Genomic DNA, 22,703 nt, shown 5'->3' on the forward strand with positions numbered 1-22,703 from the left:
GCCTGCCCAAGCCACCAACCAATACAGCCTGACAAAGGGGGAAATCCAGAAGACAATAAACAAGAGCAAAGAGGAGTATATCAGCGTCTGGAGTAACATCATAAGAACATCAGAAGCTGACAATCTACCAGAGCCTACAGAGGGAGTAAAAACTGGCCCTATATCTGGAATTCCAAACCAAGAGACCAACAGATCCTGAGTCACTACAGACTGAGTGACCACAGCCTGCTCATTGAATCTAGGCGGCACCGACAGAACTACAAGCCCAGAGAGAGCAGACTGTGCCAGTAGTATCACCAGGGGGTCGAGGAGCATGAGGCTCACTTCCTGCTGCGGTGCCCCAAATACACAGCAGTGAGGGACGATCACTTTAGGAGACTGTCTGATCTCTGCCTAGACTTCACTTCCATGGAGGAGGAAGAGAGACTCTCCATACTACTGGGGGAAAAGGAGAACATAGCAGCACAAATGTCAGGGCCTGCCGTAAACTGATACCCCATGGACTCCTATACCCCCACCCTGGATGTGTCCCACTCCTACCCATTTATTTCCCACTTGCTATGGCAATGCTAATATTTATTTAACTGGCAACACTCAAATGCAAATTCATTAATAAACTTCTAGTAGTAATAACTGAAGAACGGAACAACATACAGTTATAAGAAAAGATACTCCAGAACCAAATAAAATTACTTAGTAAGCCGGACATGCCAGGAGAGATGACCAGTCCTCTTAAAATGTAGATTTTAGAAAAGACCCTACAACGGGCCCCAGACCCCGGCAGCATGCTCTCCGCAGACCGACGCCTCTGGGCGATAAGCAGCGCCATAGCCCGGATTGCTCTTCCTGTAATTTATCCAATTGCTAATTTTAGAAATGTGCGGAAAGTCACTAAACAATTATCTATAATGGACCAGCGGAGCCGTAAAGCATTGAGATATATCTCACATCCTAAAAATATCTAATCTATATTAATGGGAAATGTCAAAACACCCTTATGTGATTCAGAGGCGCTAATGAAGAAAGCAAGCGCCTCTGCCTCTGCCCCATCAGTGGCGCTGCGCAGCAATTACCCGCTGCTAATCACAGCATCACACATTGCTTAACCCCTTCAGTGACCACACCGTCCACAGTCCCAGACAAAAGAAAGGCAATTGTATCAAGCGCTGGTAATTACCTGGAGATTATTGGGGCAGACAGGTGCAAATGCGTCATCAGCCCGGTCTCTGTGTGCGGGAAATGAAGCAGCTCTTCCTGGGAAAAGTCATCACAATCCAGTCATCCACTTTAAAGGGTGAGGGAGTGATTGCTATGTACTGATTAGAGCAATTGTTATAGACAGCTCGGTTGAGAAATCAGGAAACTGTGTGAACACGGCCAAGTGAATGACAACAGGAGCATCACAGCGTTCTAATACTTACTTAAAGGGGTTGTCCACATGAAAAATAGAGGACTGCAGCAGAAAGAAAACACCCACTGAGTTGTGATAGGATGTGAGCTCTAGCAGAAGGGACAGGCTTCCTGCACTGTGATAAGGAGAGAGCTGCAGCAGAAAGGATATGCCCCCTGAGCTGTGATAGGGAGAGAGAAGCAGCAGAAAAGACAAACGCCTGAGTTGTAATAGGTAGAGTGCTGAAGCACAAAGGACATGTCCCCTGAGCTGTGAAAGGGAGAGAGCTCCTGCACAAAGACTATGCCCTCTGAGCTGTTATCTTGAAATAAATCTAGTAAATCAATTGTAGCAATGAATGGGGAGATTTCTGGATACATGTGAGGTACAAGGCTGGTTTTAGCTTTGCTACAAAAAAACAACGGTGACTACTCTCTGCTCATTCTCCTTGACCTCTCTGCAGCTTTTGACACTGTAGACCACCACCTCCTACTCACAGTGCTCCAATCCATCGCCCTAAAGGACACTGCCCTCTCCTGGTCTCTTTCAGTGTATCATTCACTGGCTCCACTTCCCACAGCTCCCTCTCGCTGTCATAGTTCCTCAGGGTTCAGTTTTAGGCCCTCTTCTCTCTCTACACAGCCCCAATTGGACAGACCATCAGCAGATTTGGTTTCCAGTATCATCTCTATGCTGATGACAACTATACACGTCATCCCCCGACATCACCCCTGCTGTACTACAGAACACCAGTGACTGTCTGTCCGCCATCTCTAACATCATGTCCTCTCTCTATCTGAAACTAAATCTTTCAAATACGGAACTTCTTGTGTTCTCTCCATCTACTAACCTACCTAAACCTGATATCTCCCTCTCAGTGTCTGCGACTACTATCAGGCCTAGGCAGCATGCCCGCTGCCTTGGGGTGACATTTGACACTGATCTATTCTTCACGTCCTACATCCAGTCTCTCTCCCGCTCATGTCGCCTGCACCTCAAAAACATCTCCAGAATCCGCACCTTTGTCACTATGGAAACAAAATAAACTCTCATTGTTGCCCTGATCCATTCCTGCCTTGATTACTGTAACTTACTATTAATAGGTCTCCCCTTCACCAGACTCTCCCCTCTCCAATCTATTCTTAATGTAGCAGCCAGGTTCACCTATCTGTCCAACCGCTACTCCGATGCCTCCGCCCTGTGCCAGTCATTGCACTGGTTGCCCATAGAATCCAATTTAAACTGCTTGTCCTCACCCACAAAGTTCTACACAGAGCTGCAACCCCCTACATCTCTTCACTCATCTCCGTCTACCACCCTACCCTTGCCCTCCGTTCAACCAATGATTTACGACTGACTTCCACCATTATCCCAACCTTTTACTCCCGGCTGCAAGACTTCTCCCGAGCTGCACCGGTTCTCTGGAACGCTCTACCCCAAGAAATCAGTTTAAAACACAACATACACAGTTTTAAGCACTCCTTAAAAAAAACACATCTTTTTAGGGTGGCCTATCACCTCCCCTGATCTAACTCCTCTCCATAAAGCCTATTTATCATTTCCTGAACCTCATCCTCCACCAAACTCTCCACTGCACCCATGCACCCAAGCACTTCATACAGAATATTGGGTGCTGACCGTCTCATCTCACATGATGGCTGGACCATTGTACAAACCAAGCACTTTTACCTTTTGTGTCACCCCTACCTCCTCATAGATTGTAAGCTCTTGCGAGCAGGGCCCTCACTCCTTTTGTTATTATTGACTTGTCTATTGCTACATTATTTATGACTGTTTGTACATGAACCCTCGCACTGTAAAGCGCTGTGGAATATGTTGGGCTTTATATATAAAGATTATTATTATTGTTAGAAAGACATTGTCATGTACAATATGATATTTCGTTTTCACTTTTTTCATCAGTTGTGGGATAACCCCTTCCTCGAAAAGGTTATCTAATGTGTCAGTAGGAAAGATAAAACTCTGGTCACACGACCAATACTGAGAATGGACTTCGGTGGGGGCGGCTCTGCAGTTACCAGCTCCGTGCCCTACACAATGGATGGGGCTGTGAAGTTCTGACCCCAACTTCTAGTGCTGAAGCTATAAGGAAAGAGCTGATCAGTGGGGACGCAGGGAGACTCCTGCTGCTGGATAGACCATCAATAGTAATATCCCGGAGAACCCCTTTACATTTTGGGAAGGTTGGCGATCCTAATGGAGCAGGGCTAGACTTGGCCTTTTGTGATTACAGGCTAAATTTCCCAACCTACATAATCAAAATGTCTTTTGTTTTCCAGGACTATTCGGATAACCCACTGGGAGGGGCTGTAACGCTCGCTCATGAGCTAGGCCATAATTTTGGGATGAACCATGACACGATGGAGAGAGGATGCAACTGCAAAGGATATGACAAGGGAGGCTGCATCATGACCCCGTCTACTGCGTGAGTCATTCATATATTACGTATTTTCTGGCACTTTCTGGGCATAGGTAGACGTTGCGGTGGCCGAAGCCTCGAAAACACGTAGTGTACAATGGGTAAAACTGAGATATTCACCTTCACCATGCAGCCATTGTCCACCACGTTTTCAGCGGCACATGGACACCACAACAACTGCCCATACCCTTTACTTGCAGCGGTGTGAGATTTAAGTGATTCACCTTCAACCTACAAATTTTGACTTTGACCTATAAGATTTATTGCTTTATTGAATCAAATGTATCCTGTTCCTTGTTTGGAGGTCATATTTTAGGTGATGTATGGGTTTAGCTTGTTTTACAACAGCATCCAGCTATCTGCTCCTCAAGGTCACATTATCAAATGAGCAGTTAAGGGGTATAGAAACCAACACTGATTATACAGTATATAGCATTATATACTCACTATTCTGCTGGTGCAGTCTCTGTGTACATACATTACATTACTTATCCTGTACTGATCCTGAGTTACATCCTGTATTATACTCCTGAGCTGCACTCACTATTCTGCTGGTGCAGTCTCTGTGTACATACATTACATTACTTATCCTGTACTGATCCTGAGTTACATCCTGTATTATACTCCAGAGCTGCACTCACTATTCTGCCGGTGCAGTCACTGTGTACATACATTACATTACTTATCCTGTACTGATCCTTAGTTACATTGTGTATTATACTCCAGAGCTGTACTCACTATTCTGCTGGTGGAGTCACTGTGTACATACATTACATTACTTATCCTGTACTGATCCTTAGTTACATTGTATATTATACTCCAGAGCTGCACTCACTATTCTGCTGGTGCAGTCACTGTGTACATACATTACATTACTTATCCTGTACTGATCCTGAGTTACATTCTGTATTATACTCCAGAGCTGCACTCACTATTCTGCCGATGCAGTCACTGTGTACATACATTACATTACTTATCCTGTACTGATCCTTAGTTACATTGTGTATTATACTCCAGAGCTGCACTCACTATTCTGCTGGTGCAGTCACTGTGTACATACATTACATTACTTATCATGTACTGATCCTGAGTTACATCCTGTATTATACTTCAGAGCTGCACTCAATATTTTACTGGTGTAGTCACTGTGTACATACATTACATTACTTATCCTGTACTGATCCTGATTTACATCCTGCATTATACGCCAGAGCTGCACTCACTATTCTACTGGTGGAGTCATTATGTACATACATTACTTATCCTATACTGATCCTGAGTTACAGCTTGTATTATACTCCAGAGCTGCACTTACTATTCTACTGGTGGAGTCACTGTGTACATACATTATATTACTTATCCTGTACTGATCCTGAGTTACATTCTGTATTATACTCCAGAGCTGCACTCACTTTTCTGCAGGTGGAGTTACTGGGTACATACATTACATTACTTATCCTGTACTGATCCTGAGTTACATCCTGTATTATACTCCAGAGCTGCACTCACTATTCTGCCGGTGCAGTCACTGTGTACATACGTTACATTACTTATCATGTACTGATCCTGAGTTACATCCTGTATTATACTTCAGAGCTGCACTCAATATTTTACTGGTGTAGTCACTGTGTACATGCATTACTTATCCTGTACTGGTCCTGAGTTACATCCTGCATTATACACCAGAGCTGCACTCACTATTCTACTGGTGGAGTCATTATGTACATACATTACTTATCCTATACTGATCCTGAGTTACAGCTTGTATTATACTCCAGAGCTGCACTTACTATTCTACTGGTGGAGTCACTGTGTACATACATTATATTACTTATCCTGTACTGATCCTGAGTTACATTCTGTATTATACTCCAGAGCTGCACTTACTATTCTACTGGTGGAGTCACTGTGTACATACATTATATTACTTATCCTGTACTGATCCTGAGTTACATTCTGTATTATACTCCAGAGCTGCACTCACTTTTCTGCAGGTGGAGTTACTGTGTACATACATTACATTACTTATCCTGTACTGAACCTCAGTTACATCCTGCATTATACTCCAGAGCTGTACTCACTATTCTGCTGCTGTAGTTAGTGTGCACATACATTACATCATGTGCTGACACTTAGTTACATACTCTGTTATGCTCCAGAGCTGCACACCACAATATTATAGGAACTAAGCTGTCTCCTGCAGAATTATGAATGCAGCTCTAGAGCATAATACAGGTCGTAGCACTGTGTAAGGTACGTAATGCAATGGTGTTTTTTTTAACTCAACCTTTTATGTAAAAAATGTATAATTTATTAAATCTAAATATATATTTTTAATTATACACTACAGTCATTTCTAAAACATTTTTTTTCCGGAATTCCAGCTTGCCAATACGGACAGGTTAATTTCACATTTTACATGTCTACTTAAGGATGCTAAAAATCTCACTTCCACCTCTGCGTATGTTGTGTTTTTGCAGTAATTTCCCCATAAGATTCCTGACACCGAGGTTTAGCGATGCTGAAACACACTTGTTTTCATTACTGCCACTGCCATGAGCATCAGCAGGAGCGGAGAGCAGATATGTAATCATGGAGAGGATTGTGATTAAGACAGAGAGGGGGGATGTTCGTGTTTTATTTAAAGGCTGCTCTGAAGTGCACCACAAAATATTTCTTCCTGTCAAAGTGCCGTAATAACTTTTTACAGGGAATATCAGGATAAGTGGTAAACCGGTTGCTATGATATGATCTGAATTTAATATCAGTGACAGAATGTGCTTGACCCCGTCCCCTACCCACCCAAAATACATGGGGGCTTCATGAACTCGGGCAACTGACAGTCTATGTATAGAGACATCACTGAGGCATGAGCTTTGTTTGGACACGTGCCTCTATAATCTTGCTACTTAATTTTCAAAGCCTAAAGGGCACCTATCAGTAGGAACAACTCTATTAAACCAGGCATACCTTCTGGTAGAGTTGATCCTGCTGATGAAAATGATACCTGTCTTGTGAAAATGGGTAGTGGCGTTCCAGAGAAAAAAAAAATGATTTTTCATCTTTATGTAAATACTGCAGTGATTTGAGGGGTGTGTCCTCTCCTCCGCGCACCACAGCTTCCCAGGGTTGGCCACGCCCCTCCATACACAGAAGCCCTCATTCCCCTGAAGAATAAGAGTCTGCTCAGGAACTACACAACCGATTTTCACAAGACAGGTATCATTTTAATCAGCAGGATTGACCCTACCAGGCTGTATGCCAGATTTAATAGGGTTGATCCTGCTGCCCATCTTTAAGGGGATTCAGTCAGCCAGATTATGCCTATAGAGACATTTATAGGTTATGGTAGTTCTCCTATAGCATTGTCACATTTATGATTGCTTTAGTTTTGCCATAATATCGTTTTCATATACCTGTCAATACCCGGCGATTGCGCAGCTCCCCGTCATTGTACCCCTCGAATGCCGCATTCATCTGATATAAATAACAGTGTGCAAAAAAAAATAAAAAATACTTACCTGATATAACCAGTTGCTCACCACATGCTGGCCGCTGCCGCCGTCTTGCTTGAGGATCTGGCGCATGGCCTGTGATGACATCATTATGCCGGCCGACGTGGTGATGCCATACGGCACTGCACACGGGATTTCGTGGGGGATCTTCAAGCAAGATGGCGGCTGCCAGCCCATCGCGAGTAAATGGATGAGGTAAGTATGATTTTTTTTGTTTTTTACACAATTTCAGGTTAAATCGATTCTCTACCATGAAGCACGAGAAAATTCGGCTTTGCGGTGAATCAAATTTATCTTGCAATTCTAATCAAAGTCAACTTCATGGACTTCAGTTCACTCAACACTAGTCATCACCTTTGAAAAGAGTCAAAGGGCTGTACCAAACGTCTGTGGAGCCCAGCCGCACCCAATCCGAGGGAGCCCCACCTCCCAAAGTCCCCTGTTAGCTCCTCTGACATCAATCGAAGGACTCGGCCTAATCGCGGCCGAGCGCCTTTACTCCTCACGTAAGCGCCCGCGCGGTCTTCCACCACTGTACTGGCATCAGCCTCAGGGAACGGACTACGCATGTGGGACAGTTGCCTGTCTGAGGTATAGTCCCTTCACTCTACACTGTGTCTCATAGAACATATGGTTATTTTATTTGTTACTGTATCTCCTTTGTTACATTCTACTCAGATATTTGGGAATTGATCTGGGTATGATGAGAGTTATACTCCATATGAAAAGTCAAACACAGACATATCTTCACTTTCTGCCTGTGGATAGTAAAGGTGAACTGAATAAAGCTCAGCGGGGGCACAGAGCAAAATCATCTAAGAAGATCTCAAGAATCGTTTAAGATGACATTTTTTTTCGGCTTCTCCTACAATGAAAAGAAGGCGAGGGGGCGACTATATTCCAGTAAAAATCAATAAGATTCTGGTTAAAAAGCACAGCAATAGCGCACCTGTCAGGCAGGCTGTAATTCTGAAGCATACCCGTCTATTTGTTGCTTGATGGAAACCCGATAATACATTTCCCTATAATTCATATCTGGCATCCCAAATAGGTTATGACATAAGGAACCGAGCATCGTATGCGAGGGGAATAATCACACCGAACCATAATGCAGAGAGGACTCCATCATTTACTCTCCCCATCAGTGTAGGACATGGGGAGAGACACCTTATAAATTCTGCACAACGCGTTTTACAGCGTACTATCCACGCACCGAACCCGCAGATAAACGCAATCTGTAAACTGTAGCAAAATGCACCATTATCTTCTAGATGGAAATGTTATTTGAGAGACTCACAGATTTGTCATTACGTAGGACAAGTTATCCATTGTACACATTAAAGGGAATGTATCACCAAGATAGAAGATAGATAGATAGATAGATAGATAGATAGATAGATAGATAGATAGATAGATGATAGATAGAAGATGGATAGATAGATATATAGATGATAGATAGATAGATAGATAGATAGATAGATAGATAGATAGATAGATAGATAGATTTTTGTAGTATCATTCACTGATTCTAGGAATTTATTGCAGGTTTTTACGCCTATGGGTGTATATGTTTATTATAGGAAAATTATTTATTTAAAAAACATGTTTCTTTTCTTCTTTATTTAAAACAATCATTTCCATTTGTTACATTAGTCCCACTAGAAGACTTGAACATTTCTATACCTGTTTTTACCTACATGCTCCTGTATGGCATTACATTGCAGTCTACTGTAGGTTTGCCCGCTACAGCGTGCCTAGTTATGTTCTACAGAATGGAATAAGCAGTATCCAGCACATGTCTTCTCAGCTTTGCTAAAACCACCACGTTTTATTTCATCTGGTTAAAAACATCTATGCAAAATCCTTAAAAGATGCTTACGCATTTTGAACCTCATTCATGGGTTCTAAGAAGAGAGGATTCTGACAGAGGCTTATTCCCCTCTCTTCACTGAAACATCATGGACATTTCACCACTGTGTGAGTTTATGGTGGAGTTGGCAGTAATAGCTGTTGGCCAAGCTTATCAGTATGCATGTTATACCCAGTACCTAGTTGCGGGGCCCATTTTTGGATCGTGCCCTAAAGACTCCTAAACCCTGGCTCTGGTACTACTTGTTTGATGTGAGTCTACTATAGTAACATAGTAACATAGCACCCAGTAGGTAAAACATTTCTCACACTTCCAGGATTAAATTTTTTTATTCTATTTTTTTATTCTATTGTATTTATTGAAGTTGTCACATTTGTCTCTCAATGGATGCCATATAGAAATTAAAAATCCAACTCAAGTTCTATAATTGAATCTCAAAAATGTTTTAATTCTTTCGAACCTGAACTTTTTAGAAAATAAAATTCAGGCCAAATACCCGAATTTTAGAATGGATTAGCTTATCTCTACTGAAGATTTACAAAGAAACTGGATATGGTTGGATGTTAGATGAACTCCAGGTGATCAAAATAATAGAAATCACGGTAAAGGTGCTTGCACATTATTCTACAGGTCAATAGGTCCTTGAACAGTCCCACAATGGACTATCATGGACTACTGCAGTCAGATCTACAACCTCATTGTAAGGATGGGTGTGATGTAATGCTAAGCTAGGGGCCGCAGTAGAGTTTGCTGTCTATATATAATAACATAGGGATAAATTATGTGGGTAGAAGGTCCTTTTGAACCCACCACACATGGTTTGTTACCATCTGTTTCTTTGCACAAAATCGGCTTCCTCCATATGGACCATGCACTTCTGCCCAGGGCTTCCAATCAGAGTAATTGCCCTAAATTGTGTAAGCTTAAGCCCAGGAGAGTCTGATAGTGTAGGTCCCATCTATTGGAAGCCACCTTGTTGCAGGTAGGTGGGCTCAACTAAATTTTGATTAAAAATCAGCACAACGGTTTCTCATTTTCATATAGTAAGTATAGCAGTGATACAATTCGGATTTATTAATGGTTCCAATATTTGCATGTGTCCTTGTGCATGGAGCAGGGTGCTGCTGCATATAGAGTTTGTTGGGGGTAGTGAGAATTCAGAATTCTACACATTTACATAAGAATTAATGTTTTTTCTGTTCTAAGAAGGACATGGAAATGAACATGCACTTGACGTATGTTCGGTAAAAATAAATGGAACTGCTGCATCAATGTCATGCAACTGCCGCCTAGGCAATTGAGATCATAAGATCAAAAGGGTATAGATGCCAATGACAAGAACGTAGTTCTGCTGCTTTACGGATCACTAGTCAGGCCGCACAGCGAGTACTGAGCACAGCTTTAGGCGCAAGTGTACAAGGAAGACAGAGCAGAGTTAGAGTGGGTTCGAAGGTGGACAACCCAAGTAATAAATGGAATGGGTGCAATGCATTGGGTGCACTTCTTGTGTAATAGTTAGTGTTGAACGAATCGGCTACGGATCAGAGATCTGAAATTATTTCTTTCAAACACTTCGGTTTTAATGCTGTCTCCATGCAAAATTAAAATGTTATTGCCTCAGTATTGGCAAAATTTGTTTCACCCGAAGTCGCAGTGATTTAATTCAATAATCACATCTGCGTCTTTAAAAACATTTTAAAATAGGAAGTCGGGTTTGGGTATTGTCTGGTACCTCGGTACCAAACCTGACTTTGGATTGCTACTCGCTCAACACTAGTAATAGATACTAGTTATAGATACTAGGGGGGTCATTTATTAAGACACGCGTTTTAGACGCCAGTCTTAATATCCTCTATAGCTGGCGGTGGATCCGCTGGAGTTATGAAGAGGCGCTTGCCTCTCCATAACTTCGCCGGATCCATCACTACTTCTAAATGTAAGACAACTTCCTTGTTGGCTTACATGTAGACCATTTTTTTACACCTAAAACAAGCGTAGAAAATGATAAATGAGACGGGCCTGCCCCCTTCCTAGCCCACACATTGCAGACTTTTTTTAGACCTGGCTTGAGGGGGGAAAAGTCGCAGATTGCGGCCTAAAGGACTTTTGTGTCGCAATCTGCGCCAGAAATACGCCTAATATTAGAGTATTTCTGGTTAGTATATGACCCCCTAGATTTCTGGAGAAGGGTCTTTGAACCAGGGATGTATTCTGAGTACCATTCAACCTTACTATAGTACTATACTTTTAGCTGTACTTGTAATATATGGACCTACCAGATTCTGCAGACGAGTGTCCTAAATGGGGGGTCTTCTATAGTCAACTCTGAATTCCCAAATAAGAAGTTTTAAAATGGGTTTTCCTGTCAAGTTTTACCAGTTTAAAGACGGCCTACTACTATTTTAAAAATACCCATGAATAATGTAAAAAATTAAAATCAGACATCATATAGTACATGACAATCTCTTTCTAACAAAGCTAGAACCAGCCCTGCACCTCACATGGATCCAGAGATCTCCCCATTCATTTGTCCAATTGATCTGCTAGATTTATTTCAAGATGGCAACACAGGGTGGCGTGTCCTTTCTTTTGCTGCTCTCTCCCAATCACTGTTGAGGTGGCGTGTCCTTTTTGCTACAGCTCCATTTCTATGAAGCTCTCTCCCTGTATCTGTCTCAGCGTCTTAACAGTAGAAAAGGCTGGTAGCAGTTGAAGGATGGAACCCAGCATGTGCGACCACCTCAGCAATGTGGAAAGAGAAATAAGGAAAAGAACATACAGCAGGTGGTGCTATACTATATTGAATAACTCATTGGCTACTTAGTTATACATTTTTAATTACATGCAACTACAAAAGTATTCAGATCCAAGTGCTGGTGTGAAACCGATAAAATATTTTTTCATGGGACAACTGCCGTGGGCGGTTGCCAGGGTCAGGGGTATCTCTTACCCTTTAAGAGGTTTTTATGATATATGTCCCTCTAATAGAGAAAGTTGTTGTGACGCCAGTTGCATTGAAGCAACAAGGAAATGGAGTCCTCTTGAAGTATAGTGATGTTGGTACCCAGATGTAGGATTGCCAGAGTGGTGTAGAGTGAACTACAATCTCCCTGTAGATGTTGTATGCACGTGTCACGGTGCTCCTACCTGGATATCCCTGGATCCCAGACGTGGTTATCCGAAGCAGTGCAAAAGGGGTTATTAACTTAGATGATGAAGGAATAATTAAGTCCAGACTTTGTATATAGTTCTAATGCAGCTTGACTTGAATAAACGTGTTCCAAAACAATCCACAGAACTCGTCTTGGTTCCCATTAGGATTTAACATGGATTTGGCAGGCAAACAACTTCTGCAACAAACTTCTCTATGCTGTACCTTTAGTGAGTAGCTTTCTCAGCTCTGCTATGTCAGCAATATTAAATAGGAATCTTTCCTTCAGCTTGCTTTCTGCTGAAACATCTTACTCTTTGTAGTCTGCCTCATACTGTAATCCTAGGAACTTCTACCTGCCTTCAAGCTTACTTAGCTTGGCTTTAGGCAATGCAAGCCTAGGAGGGGACATGCAACCATTTAGAACTCACAGGCAGGGCCTGTCCGGCAGGATCGAGGCCTGCTTCCTTCCCCTAGCAGGGGGGTAAGCTAGACGCACAACCTCTCCCCAGGAGGCGTAGGCTAGAACCGACCTAGAGGGAGCAAGAGAGATGGAAAGAAGGTTCCATCCTCTGCTAACCAGCACTGCCAAGTGTTGCTGCCACTTTCTGGGGAACCAGGCACATTACATTTTAACATCCATTTATAAGGAAATAATTATACACATTATGCAGGATATGGAAATAAATATGCACAATGATATAAGGTACATCATAGGAGATAGTGGGGGTGCGCATAAAGGTAGTAATACCACTCTGAGGCATTACACAACCCTTTCAGCAGAAGCCAGGGTTATTTTCTTCATCTTTACATTTCTGCAATGTATTTTTAACTAGGTCCACTTTGAATGATACTTTTGCTGCTTCCAGTTTCCGTCATCTTGTAGAATATGTGTAAACACAGCAGGGCAGCCTCCTAAGTGAGACTCCTGCTGCTTGTAAAGAGACCACCATAATTTACAGGAGAAATTGAGACTCACATCTCTATTCCTAGTCTATGAGTCCCCTGGAAGTCACTGATATGAAAGATAACTGCAGCGCTCGATCACTGTCCTACATGAAAGACATTTCTCTCTGTTTTTCTCTTTGAACCTGGTCAGTTTTCCAGCAGATTCTTTCTATCTAATGTGGGGTTTCGCTCTGGTAGATAGGGTAAGCTGACGCAGTACGGAGGCAAAAGACAAGTTCTTAACGCAAAACTTCAGTGTTTATTCATACTTAAGGCAAATGCACAAAACAATGTGTTACTTTGCAGTATTGGTGTTTACTTCACACACAATGGAAATTACATCTTGATGTTACTTCACACAAATTGAAAAGTTCATATAAGACAAGTCACCTTGATGCCAGTTCTGCCTCCAGTAGTCCATGGAAGGCTTTAGGGGGCCTGTTTCCTCGGCCCATGGGTCTCATCCCTCCAACCTGGCATAAAGCCTCAAATCTCAACACAGAGATCCTGCTGCTGAGCCCAGCTGCCTATTTAAGGACAGCCAGGTGCTGCCAAATACTCGGACCAGCAATAAAAATCCAGTCCGGTATTTGACCCCACCTGGCTGCAAATCAGCCCAGCACACGCTGGGAGGAAAGTACATGTTTTCCCAGCCCATTCCCCTCACTGTGTCACATACCCCCTCCTTTGTTCAACCCTGAGGGGGTGAAAACTCGATGGACAATGTACTCGGGACAGGGCATCCGCGTTTACCTGCAACCGGCCTGCCCTGTGTTCCACTGTAAATTAAAAATTCTGCAGGGAAAGGAACCATCTGGGGACCAAGGCATTTCTGTCTTTGGCCTGGCTCATCCACTTGAGGGTAGTGGTTGGTTACCAGGCGGAATTTTCTCCTCAACAAATAATAATGGAGAGACTCGAGCCAGGCCTGATAGCCAGGCACTCTCTCTCCACTATACTGTACCGGGTCTCGGCTGGGGTGAGCTTACGGCTAAGGAAGACAATGGGATGCTCCTCCCCATTGATTTCCTGATGCAGTACAGCACCGAGGCCTACTTCGGAGGCATCGGTCTGTACTACGAACTCCCTATTGAAGTCGGGCGTCACCAAAACCGGTGACCCGCACAGGACCGACTTCAAAGTGGAAAAAGCCTCTTCCATCCCAGCGAACCATCACTGACTTGTGTCCCTTCAAGAGTCCTGTCAAGGGCATGGCTAGAGTATCAAAGTGGGGAACAAACCTCATGTAATAGCCCACCATTCCGAGGAATTACTTTACTTGCCTAGTGCTGACAGGTCGGTGCCAATTCCGTATTGCCTCTATTTTGTTCACTTGGGGTTTGATGACTCCGCGCCCAAAGACATACCCCAGGTACTTAGTGTCTGCTAACCCTATCACACGTTTTTGGGGTTAGCGATTAGGCCAGCTTTCCGAAGGGAGTCCACTACAGCCTGCACTTTGGGTAGGTGACCTTCCCAGTCGGTACTGTGGATGACAATATCGTCCAGGTAAGCTGATGCGTACCAACGTTGTGGACGAAGCACAATGTCCATTAGTCGCTGAAAAGTGGTGGGGGCGCCATGCAGACCAAAGGGTAAGACCTTATATTGATACAGACCCTCAGGCGTGATGACGGCAATTTTCTCTTTGGCAGCCTCCGTTAAGGGCACCTGCCAGTACCCTTTCGTGAGGTCCAAAACAGAAAAATACTGGGCTTCTCCTAACCTCTGGATGAGCTCATCCACCTGGGGCATGGGATACGCATCGAATTTGAAAACCTCGTTAACTTTTTAAAAGTCATTACAAAACCTCAATGTCCCTTCCGGCTTGGGTATCAATACTATAGGACTGGCCGACTCACTTTTTGACTCCTCAATGACGTCTAGCTGAAACATTAGCAGCACCTCCTCCGATATGGCTTGTCGACGAGCCTCGGGCACCCGGTATGGTTTTAATCGGACTTTTGCCTGAGGCTCAGTGACAATGTCATGCTGGATTATGGAAGTGCATCCAGGGAGGCCCGAGAACACATCCGTGTTCTGATTAACGAACTCCCTGCCTCCTGAGTCTGTTTAGAGGAGAGGCTGTCAGCAATTTTTACTGTGTCAGCCGCCTCTCTTGCATCAGACAGAGGGGCCAGTACCTCTTCTCCTAGAAAACCCGTCCACGGGCTATCTTCTGTACAGGTTTCCCTATCATTTTCATGGTTTGAGAAAATTCACATGGTAAACCTGCTCCGGCTTTCACCGCCCTGGCTGGTGTACCTTTTAGTTAACATCCCCAATTTTCTCGAGTACCTCGAACTTCCTGTCCACGGTCGGCACCAGAACCAAAACCCGATCACTCGGGTTAAAGATCTGGATCCGATCCTGACGATTATAGACCCAACACTGGGCTTGCTGAGCTGCCTCCATATGCTCCCTAACAAGAGGCAACGCTGTCTCTATCCAATCTTGTATCTGGGTAATGTACTCAATGACACTTTTATGTGGAGTGGGTTGTTCCCATGTCTCTTTGGCCACGTCCAAGAGACCGCGAGGGTGTCTGCCATATAGCAGTTTGAAGGGCGGTAACCCAGTAGAGGTCTGGGGTACCTCTCACACTGCGAACATGAGATGGGGCAGAAGGAGGTCCCAGTCCTTCCCATCTATAGACACTACCTTTTTCAACATATTTTTTAATGTTTGGTTAAACCGTTCTACCAGGCCGTTCGTTTGCGGATGGTGATCGGACATCCGTAGTTTTTTATGTGCAGCAACTTACAGAGTTCCCTCATCACCTTGCACATAAAAGGGGTCCCTTGGTCTGTCAGAACCTCTTTAGGTAGTCCTACTCGGGAAAACATCTCCTTAGCTATTGGTTTGGCCAAGGTATGTCGCAGTGGCACCGCCTCCGGGTACCGAGTGGCGTAGTCTAGAATGACTTAGATGTGTTGATACTCTCTGGTAGACTTCGGTACTGGGCCTATGAGGTTCATAGCTATTTGGTCCAACGGTACTTCGATGATCGGGAGAGGCACTAGGGGACTACGGAAATGTGGCTGGGGGCTAGTTATCTGGCAGGTCGGGCAAGACTTACAAAACTCTTCCACTTCTTTGAATATTCTGGGCCAGTAAAACCGCTGTAGAATACGATCCTGAGTTTTCTGCAGCCCCAGGTGACCCCTGATATCGTATTGGTGGGCTAGATCTAACTCAAGCTTGCAATAAGCCTTGGGGACCACCAACTGTTCACTAGGCTCACCACGTAGTTGGTTTACCGGATACAACATATCCTGATGAACCACAAAACAGGGAAACACTGACTCTGCCCCAGGTTGTTGTGGTTCACTTCTACTATTAACACATTTTCCCAGGCGTGGGATAGGGTTGGTTCCCGATGTTGGGTGGTACCAAAATTATCCCCGGAGACATTGAGGTCTGCCAATTCAGGACCCGGCGGCAAGTCCTCCACGTCTCCCACCATCACACTTAGCTGGGTTGTCTCCCCCTCTTCCACCGAAGTGGCGGTCACCCCTACCACTGGCCCTTCGGTCTCAGGTTCCCAGGGTTCTGGTCTCCCCCCTGAGCTGGGCCACTCTGCTAGGGTTACCCTTGTCTCATGGGTATCAGTCTCATAGCAGGCCACAGTTCCAGGAAGTCTTTCCCTATTATGAGTTCATAATGTAAATTGGTGGCGAAGGCCACCTCATAAGTCCACCTGCCGGCCACCGTGGACAGAGACACCAGGGCAGTGGGATAGTCCTTTAAGTCTCCATGGATGCACACGACCCTTACTTTTTGGCCAGTATACTCGGCAGGCTGCACCAGGGAAGCTCTTACCAGGGACACCAGACTCCCTGAGTCCAGCAGAGCTACCACCAGAGTGTCTTCCACTTCCACCTGGCACAGGTGACTATTGTCTATAGTCTCTGGGGTACCTGTTGCACACAGCTTTCTTGAATACAAGGAGTAGTGGTAGCCATAGTTAGTATCCATGGGTTCACCCCGATGTGGATAGTTGGCCATATGTGGCCAGGCTCCTGACACCGCCAGAAGACTGTCAGAGCTAGGTCTGTAAGGGGCATATCCCGGTTTTGCTGGCACCAGTCGCCTTGTCTGGGGTTGAGATTTCCGTGGTTTGACTGCCCCCCTCCCAAAATAACCCCCCTGTAGAGTCCTGGTAGCCTCATAGCGCTCCACCAGGTCGACCATCTTAAGGGCATTACCAGGAGACACCTGGCCAATCTAGTGCTGGAGAGGGTACGGCAAAGCCCTCCAGAATACATCAGCCAATAGACGGTCCAGCATAGCAGTGGAACTCAGCACGTCAGGCTGCAGCCATTTTTGCAACCGGTGTAACAGATCATAATACTGAGGTCTCTCTGGTTCAGCCGGGTTATACTCCCACTGATGCACCAGCTGGGCCCGGACCAACACATGGTCGTATCATTGACCGCTTGATGATCTAGTAAGTTGAAAAACACCTGCTGGGGTCAGGATGGCAGGAACGGAGCAACGACAGCCCACTGATCTCAGGGTAGTCTCTCCCTCATGGTCCCCTTCTCGAACTCCGCCAGATAGGTCTCGATGTCGTCCGAGGGAGTCATCTTAGGGACCGCTTTTTGGGCATCGTGGACGCTCTGCCTCTTGTAAAGCCATCATATGTTGTAACAGCAGCTGTTTTTTTTCCTGCTGTTGCTTATTGGCCTCCCACTGTTGCACGTTAGCCTCCATGAGGGCTTTCACGACATCTTCCATTTTGGCGAGAGACACGGGTTGTAATCTCGCTGGTTTGATGTAATACATACAACCGTGCCCAGAAAAACTAAAATATTTCAGCCTTCACACCAGCCTCTCTGCACCTGCCCACATCCTCCACCAATTGTGGGGTTTCGCTCTGGTAGACAGGATTAGCGGACGCAGTATAGAGTCAACAAGTTCTTTGGATCAAAACAGTTCAGTGTTTTATTCACACTTTAGGCAAGTGACAAAACAAACAGTCATATTCAAACAAAAAGTCACCTTGCGGTGTTGGTGGTAATTCACACCATGCGGCAATTCTGCCTCAAAGAGTCCTTGCTGACAGCAGCACCAACCTGTTTTCACGGCAAACAGGTAGCAATCCTTCATACAGACACCAGGCTCCTAGATCCCAACACAGAGAGCTGGCTTCTGAGCCCAGCTGCCTATTTTAGTACAGTCAAGTGCTGCCAAAACCCGTACCAGCATTTAAAATCTGGTCCGGTATTTGACCTCACCTGGCTGTAAATCAGCCCAGCAGCACATGCTGGGAGGAAAATACCTGTTTTCCCAGACAAACCTCACTGTGTCACACTCTATAGCCTAGCACTCCTAGCACAGGTCTTATTTCACAGTGGGACTTGTTTTGCCAAGATATCAGATACAAGATAAAAAAATATGATACCTTATTGGCAAACATTGTCAAATCTGCATCTGCTGCCAATGGACACATTTTTTTGTCTTACAAAATTAATATTGGAATATGAATTGATTTCAAGGTGATTCAACATAACACACAAGTGTGAACATGAGGCTGGTGCGCCAAGGCTCTGACAAAATAATAAGCCTGAAATCCAGCAGAAGACAACCACATTTGGAGGTGACTTTGGAAGCAATTACCTGTTACTACCACCTATTTCTTATGGGGTGAGCCACAAATAACGTATTAGACTTTAAAGGATTATTCCCATCTCAACATTTATGTCATATAGATAGAATATGCTATAAATGTCCGATAAGTGTATATGACCACTAAGTTCTCCATCTCAAGACCGGGGCCCCGCCATGAAGGGAAAGTGTGCAGCGCATGCTTGGCGTCCTCTCCATACACTTCCAACAATAGCCAAATGAGCATGGTCAGCTATTTTCTGAAGTCCCATAGCTGTGAATGGAGAGCAAGTCGCACATGTGCGGTCTCCTATACATTCACCTCTATGGGACATCCCAAAAAAGCTTAGCCAGCGCCTAGCTAGTTTCGAGTCCCAGAGATGTGAATAGAGGGGTGGCCACGCTTCATGACATTGGATGATCCCAGATATGGAACCTGTACCTACTCTACATTTATGGCATATCCTATCAATATGTCATAAGTCTCTACTTGGGATTAAGGTTTAATGAGGATATGTAATGATGACAACAAAGAATAGGACGCAAATAAAAGTGGATCTGTACAAATGGAAGTGGAACCAAAAAATCATCTCCTATGGTAGCCCCGATGAACTCCAGTCTAATGCTATACCCAGTGACGTAACTAGAGTTCTATGGGCCCCAGGGCAAACTCTGAATTGGGCCCCCCCCCCCAAGTATATATTTCATTTTTTGCCCCCTCTGTATATATTCCATTTTGCTCCTGCTGTATATATATATATATACATTTCTCCCCTCTGTATATATTCCATTTTGCCCCCTGTATATATCCATTTTCCCCCCTCTGTATATATTCCATTTTGTCCCCGTATATATTCCATTTTGTCCCCCGTATATATATATATCCAATTTTGCTCCCCTCTCTGTATATATTTGATTTTGCCCCCTCTGTATATATATTCCATTTTGCCCCCTCTTTATATATATTCCATTTTGCCCCCTCTTTATATATATTCCATTTTGCCCCCTCTGTATAGATTCCATTTTTCCCCCTCTGTATATATATCCATTTTGTCCCCTGTGTATATATTTCATTTGTTGCCCCCTATGTGTATATAATTTTTTTTGCCCCCTCTGTATATATTTCGATTTTTGCCCCTATATATTTTATGATTTTGCACCCGGGGTCGGGCCCCTCAGTATGAACGATTTGCTGCCAGTGCCGTGCCCCGCCTTCATATGGCCGGTGGGGCACGGCGGTGAGCTGTCGTGTCGACCATTAAGTTTATCAATTGCGGCGTGCCACTGTGCTGCACTGCCACCACTGCCAGGCACCCCCCGTGAGTATGAACCTGGCGGTGTGCACATTACACATACAAAAAAAAAAATACTTACCTACTCTGCTCCGGACTTCAGTTGACGCTGTCTTGTTCTCACGGAATGCCGTCATCTACGCAGTGCTAAGCCGCCAGCCAGGCCCCGACTGGCCATTAAAAGCACTTAAGTTGCTCCCTCTGCGACCGCGATCGTTACGCCACTGGCTGTACCTCATTTTCTATTCTTTTTTTGGGTGCAGTATCTAATTTGCAGCTTGTTTTATATCATTATTGTTATTTTTTATATATTCTGTGTGTATTTGTCTTTATTTCCACCCCAGTCACACCAATTACCCTTCTTTTCCTGGGGATTTTCTTCTGCGGGTTCTGCAGGACATATTGGCCTCTCACTCTTCATCTCCTGGAATAATTGTATTTTTATGGATAAGCTCCTGGGAGTTAACCTGCTCCCTTTATCAGTTCACACAGAACCAATGTATCAAAACACTTCTAAGCTTTAGAGTTTCTTTTTCCTGAGCAAACATGGCCATTACTGTATTGTACATCAGGGTAAACACAGTCATGATGGAAGGGAAAGGTTCAGCTAGTTCTTAATCTGTATGGAGCATTCATGCCCATCCAGAGTGATCGTGTGAATCGGTAAAAGCACGAATCTTACATACAGCCAACTTAAAAAAAAAAAGATATTTCTTAAAGAGAAAATACACCCTATGTGGAAGTATGGCTCCCTACGTAGAATAGCTAGTAAAGGGCTCCAAACATGTCCCCCTATCGATTACTGTACAAAGTTGCAGGAGAGTTAGGAAAGCATCCTGCCATTTTATCTTGTGGTTGAACATTGATAATGATAAGCCAACATATTGATATGCCATCAGTTTGTGTCCTGATCCAGTCCCTTTAATTGGATTTTAAAAGCCCGAAGACCACATGAAAGTTGTTCTAATTGCTAAAAAGGAAAAAAGAAATTCACCACTTTTCTTGCACTGCTTCAAAGTCACCAATAACTGCCAGTCTTGCTCTTTTTAGGGGATATGGTCAGGGGTGCACCGCCAATGAGGCGAGGTGAGGCGACTGCCTCAGGCAGCACCAGGGACATGTGAGGGGCAGCAGAAAGGCTTTGGGCAATAAGTGCTTTCATTGTGGAAGCGTTCATCTCTGCATATTCAACTGTATATTAACCAGTACGTTTTGTAGCATTGTATGTAATGTTTTCCTGGAGGAAAGGGGTTAGGTTTAGAATTTGGCATGGGGGTGGGGGCATCATTTCAGTTTTCGCAGATGATGCAGATCCAGACCCATACAGATGTATGGAAGAAATTTGTTTTGGCAAGGTATCATGTGGAATCGCCTTGGTTAGATTCTGACTTTTCTATTTCCCTAAAAAACTATACCTTTTTTACATAAGTTGTCAAATCTGCATCTGCTTCCTTGTCAATAGATCCATTTTTTTGTCTTACAAAATTAATAATGGAATATAAATTGATTTCAAGCTGATCCAACAGAATATACAAGTGTAAACCTGGGTCTGATGGACCAAGCCTCAAAGAACCAACAGAAGACAACCCTATTTGAAGGTGACTTTGGAGGCAGTCACCAGTTACTAGTGTGCGTATATCAGATTTGAGAAAATCGAATCCACTTTACACCCACAAATTCAGAAAAAAACATACACAACGTATCCACTAAGACTATGGATCTTTCCATTACTTCTTGGTAAGATACATTCAGTTGAATATCAAAGAAGATGGAAACAGATGGAAGGAATATGACGGCAGGATCAGACTACAGCAGGTATGTTTGTAGTCTGTAACCGTGTAGACACATTGGTCTGCATGGTAATGGTGGACACAAAATGATAGTAGATTTTTAGGCAAATTCAACTATTTACAGAGATGCTTCTTTATTATATTTGAGCTGAACTGTTGTCATAAAAATGGTGAAAGTACACATACCCTTTAACAGCACATCCAGTAAAGGAGGCCGCAGAGTCATGGAGCTGTGGGAGAGCCCTGCTGCCGGCTGGTAAATGCCTGCCCTCGGTGCACTTCTGTCGCTATTTACATCTATTGACAGGGCTTTTAACGTGTCAGTTCACTGCCAGGACTCACCATCCACTGTTGAGAAGTCCCAGCGCGGAGCCTGAAATTGAAAATACTAAAGCATTCCTGACAACAGCTTATGATTGAGGCATGGCAATAAGCGCTGGGTCTGTGGGGACCAGACGGAGGTGGCTGATAGAAGAACATCTTGATATCCACCTGTTGTGAGTGACAAACAGTATAATGAGAGATTCCAATTAAAATAAAATTGATTATAACACATACATTTTATTAGTAAGTGCAGGCAGAGTGCAAGATCCCAATGCAAAATCTGTAACAATGTAGCTAAACTGCACAGGAGGCGCTGGGCAGAGAGGATGGGAGTGGTAGCAGTGTCTAGGAGAGGTATTACTCATGGTGGCGT

At 44.1% G+C, this 22,703-nt stretch overlaps 1 protein-coding gene across 1 annotated transcript in view; it reads left to right on the forward strand.

Annotated features, from left to right (window-relative positions):
• ADAM12 (ADAM metallopeptidase domain 12) overlaps positions 1–22,703 on the forward strand; it is a 676,627-nt gene that overhangs the window by 467,585 nt on the left and 186,339 nt on the right. Inside the window, exon 12 of the mRNA XM_044298620.1 lies at positions 3,691–3,836. Coding sequence (XP_044154555.1) covers positions 3,691–3,836 — 146 coding nt within the window. The remainder of the gene's footprint in view (positions 1–3,690; positions 3,837–22,703) is intronic.

This window comes from Bufo gargarizans, chromosome 6 (assembly GCF_014858855.1).
Source record: "Bufo gargarizans isolate SCDJY-AF-19 chromosome 6, ASM1485885v1, whole genome shotgun sequence".
Taxonomy (NCBI): domain Eukaryota; kingdom Metazoa; phylum Chordata; class Amphibia; order Anura; family Bufonidae; genus Bufo; species Bufo gargarizans.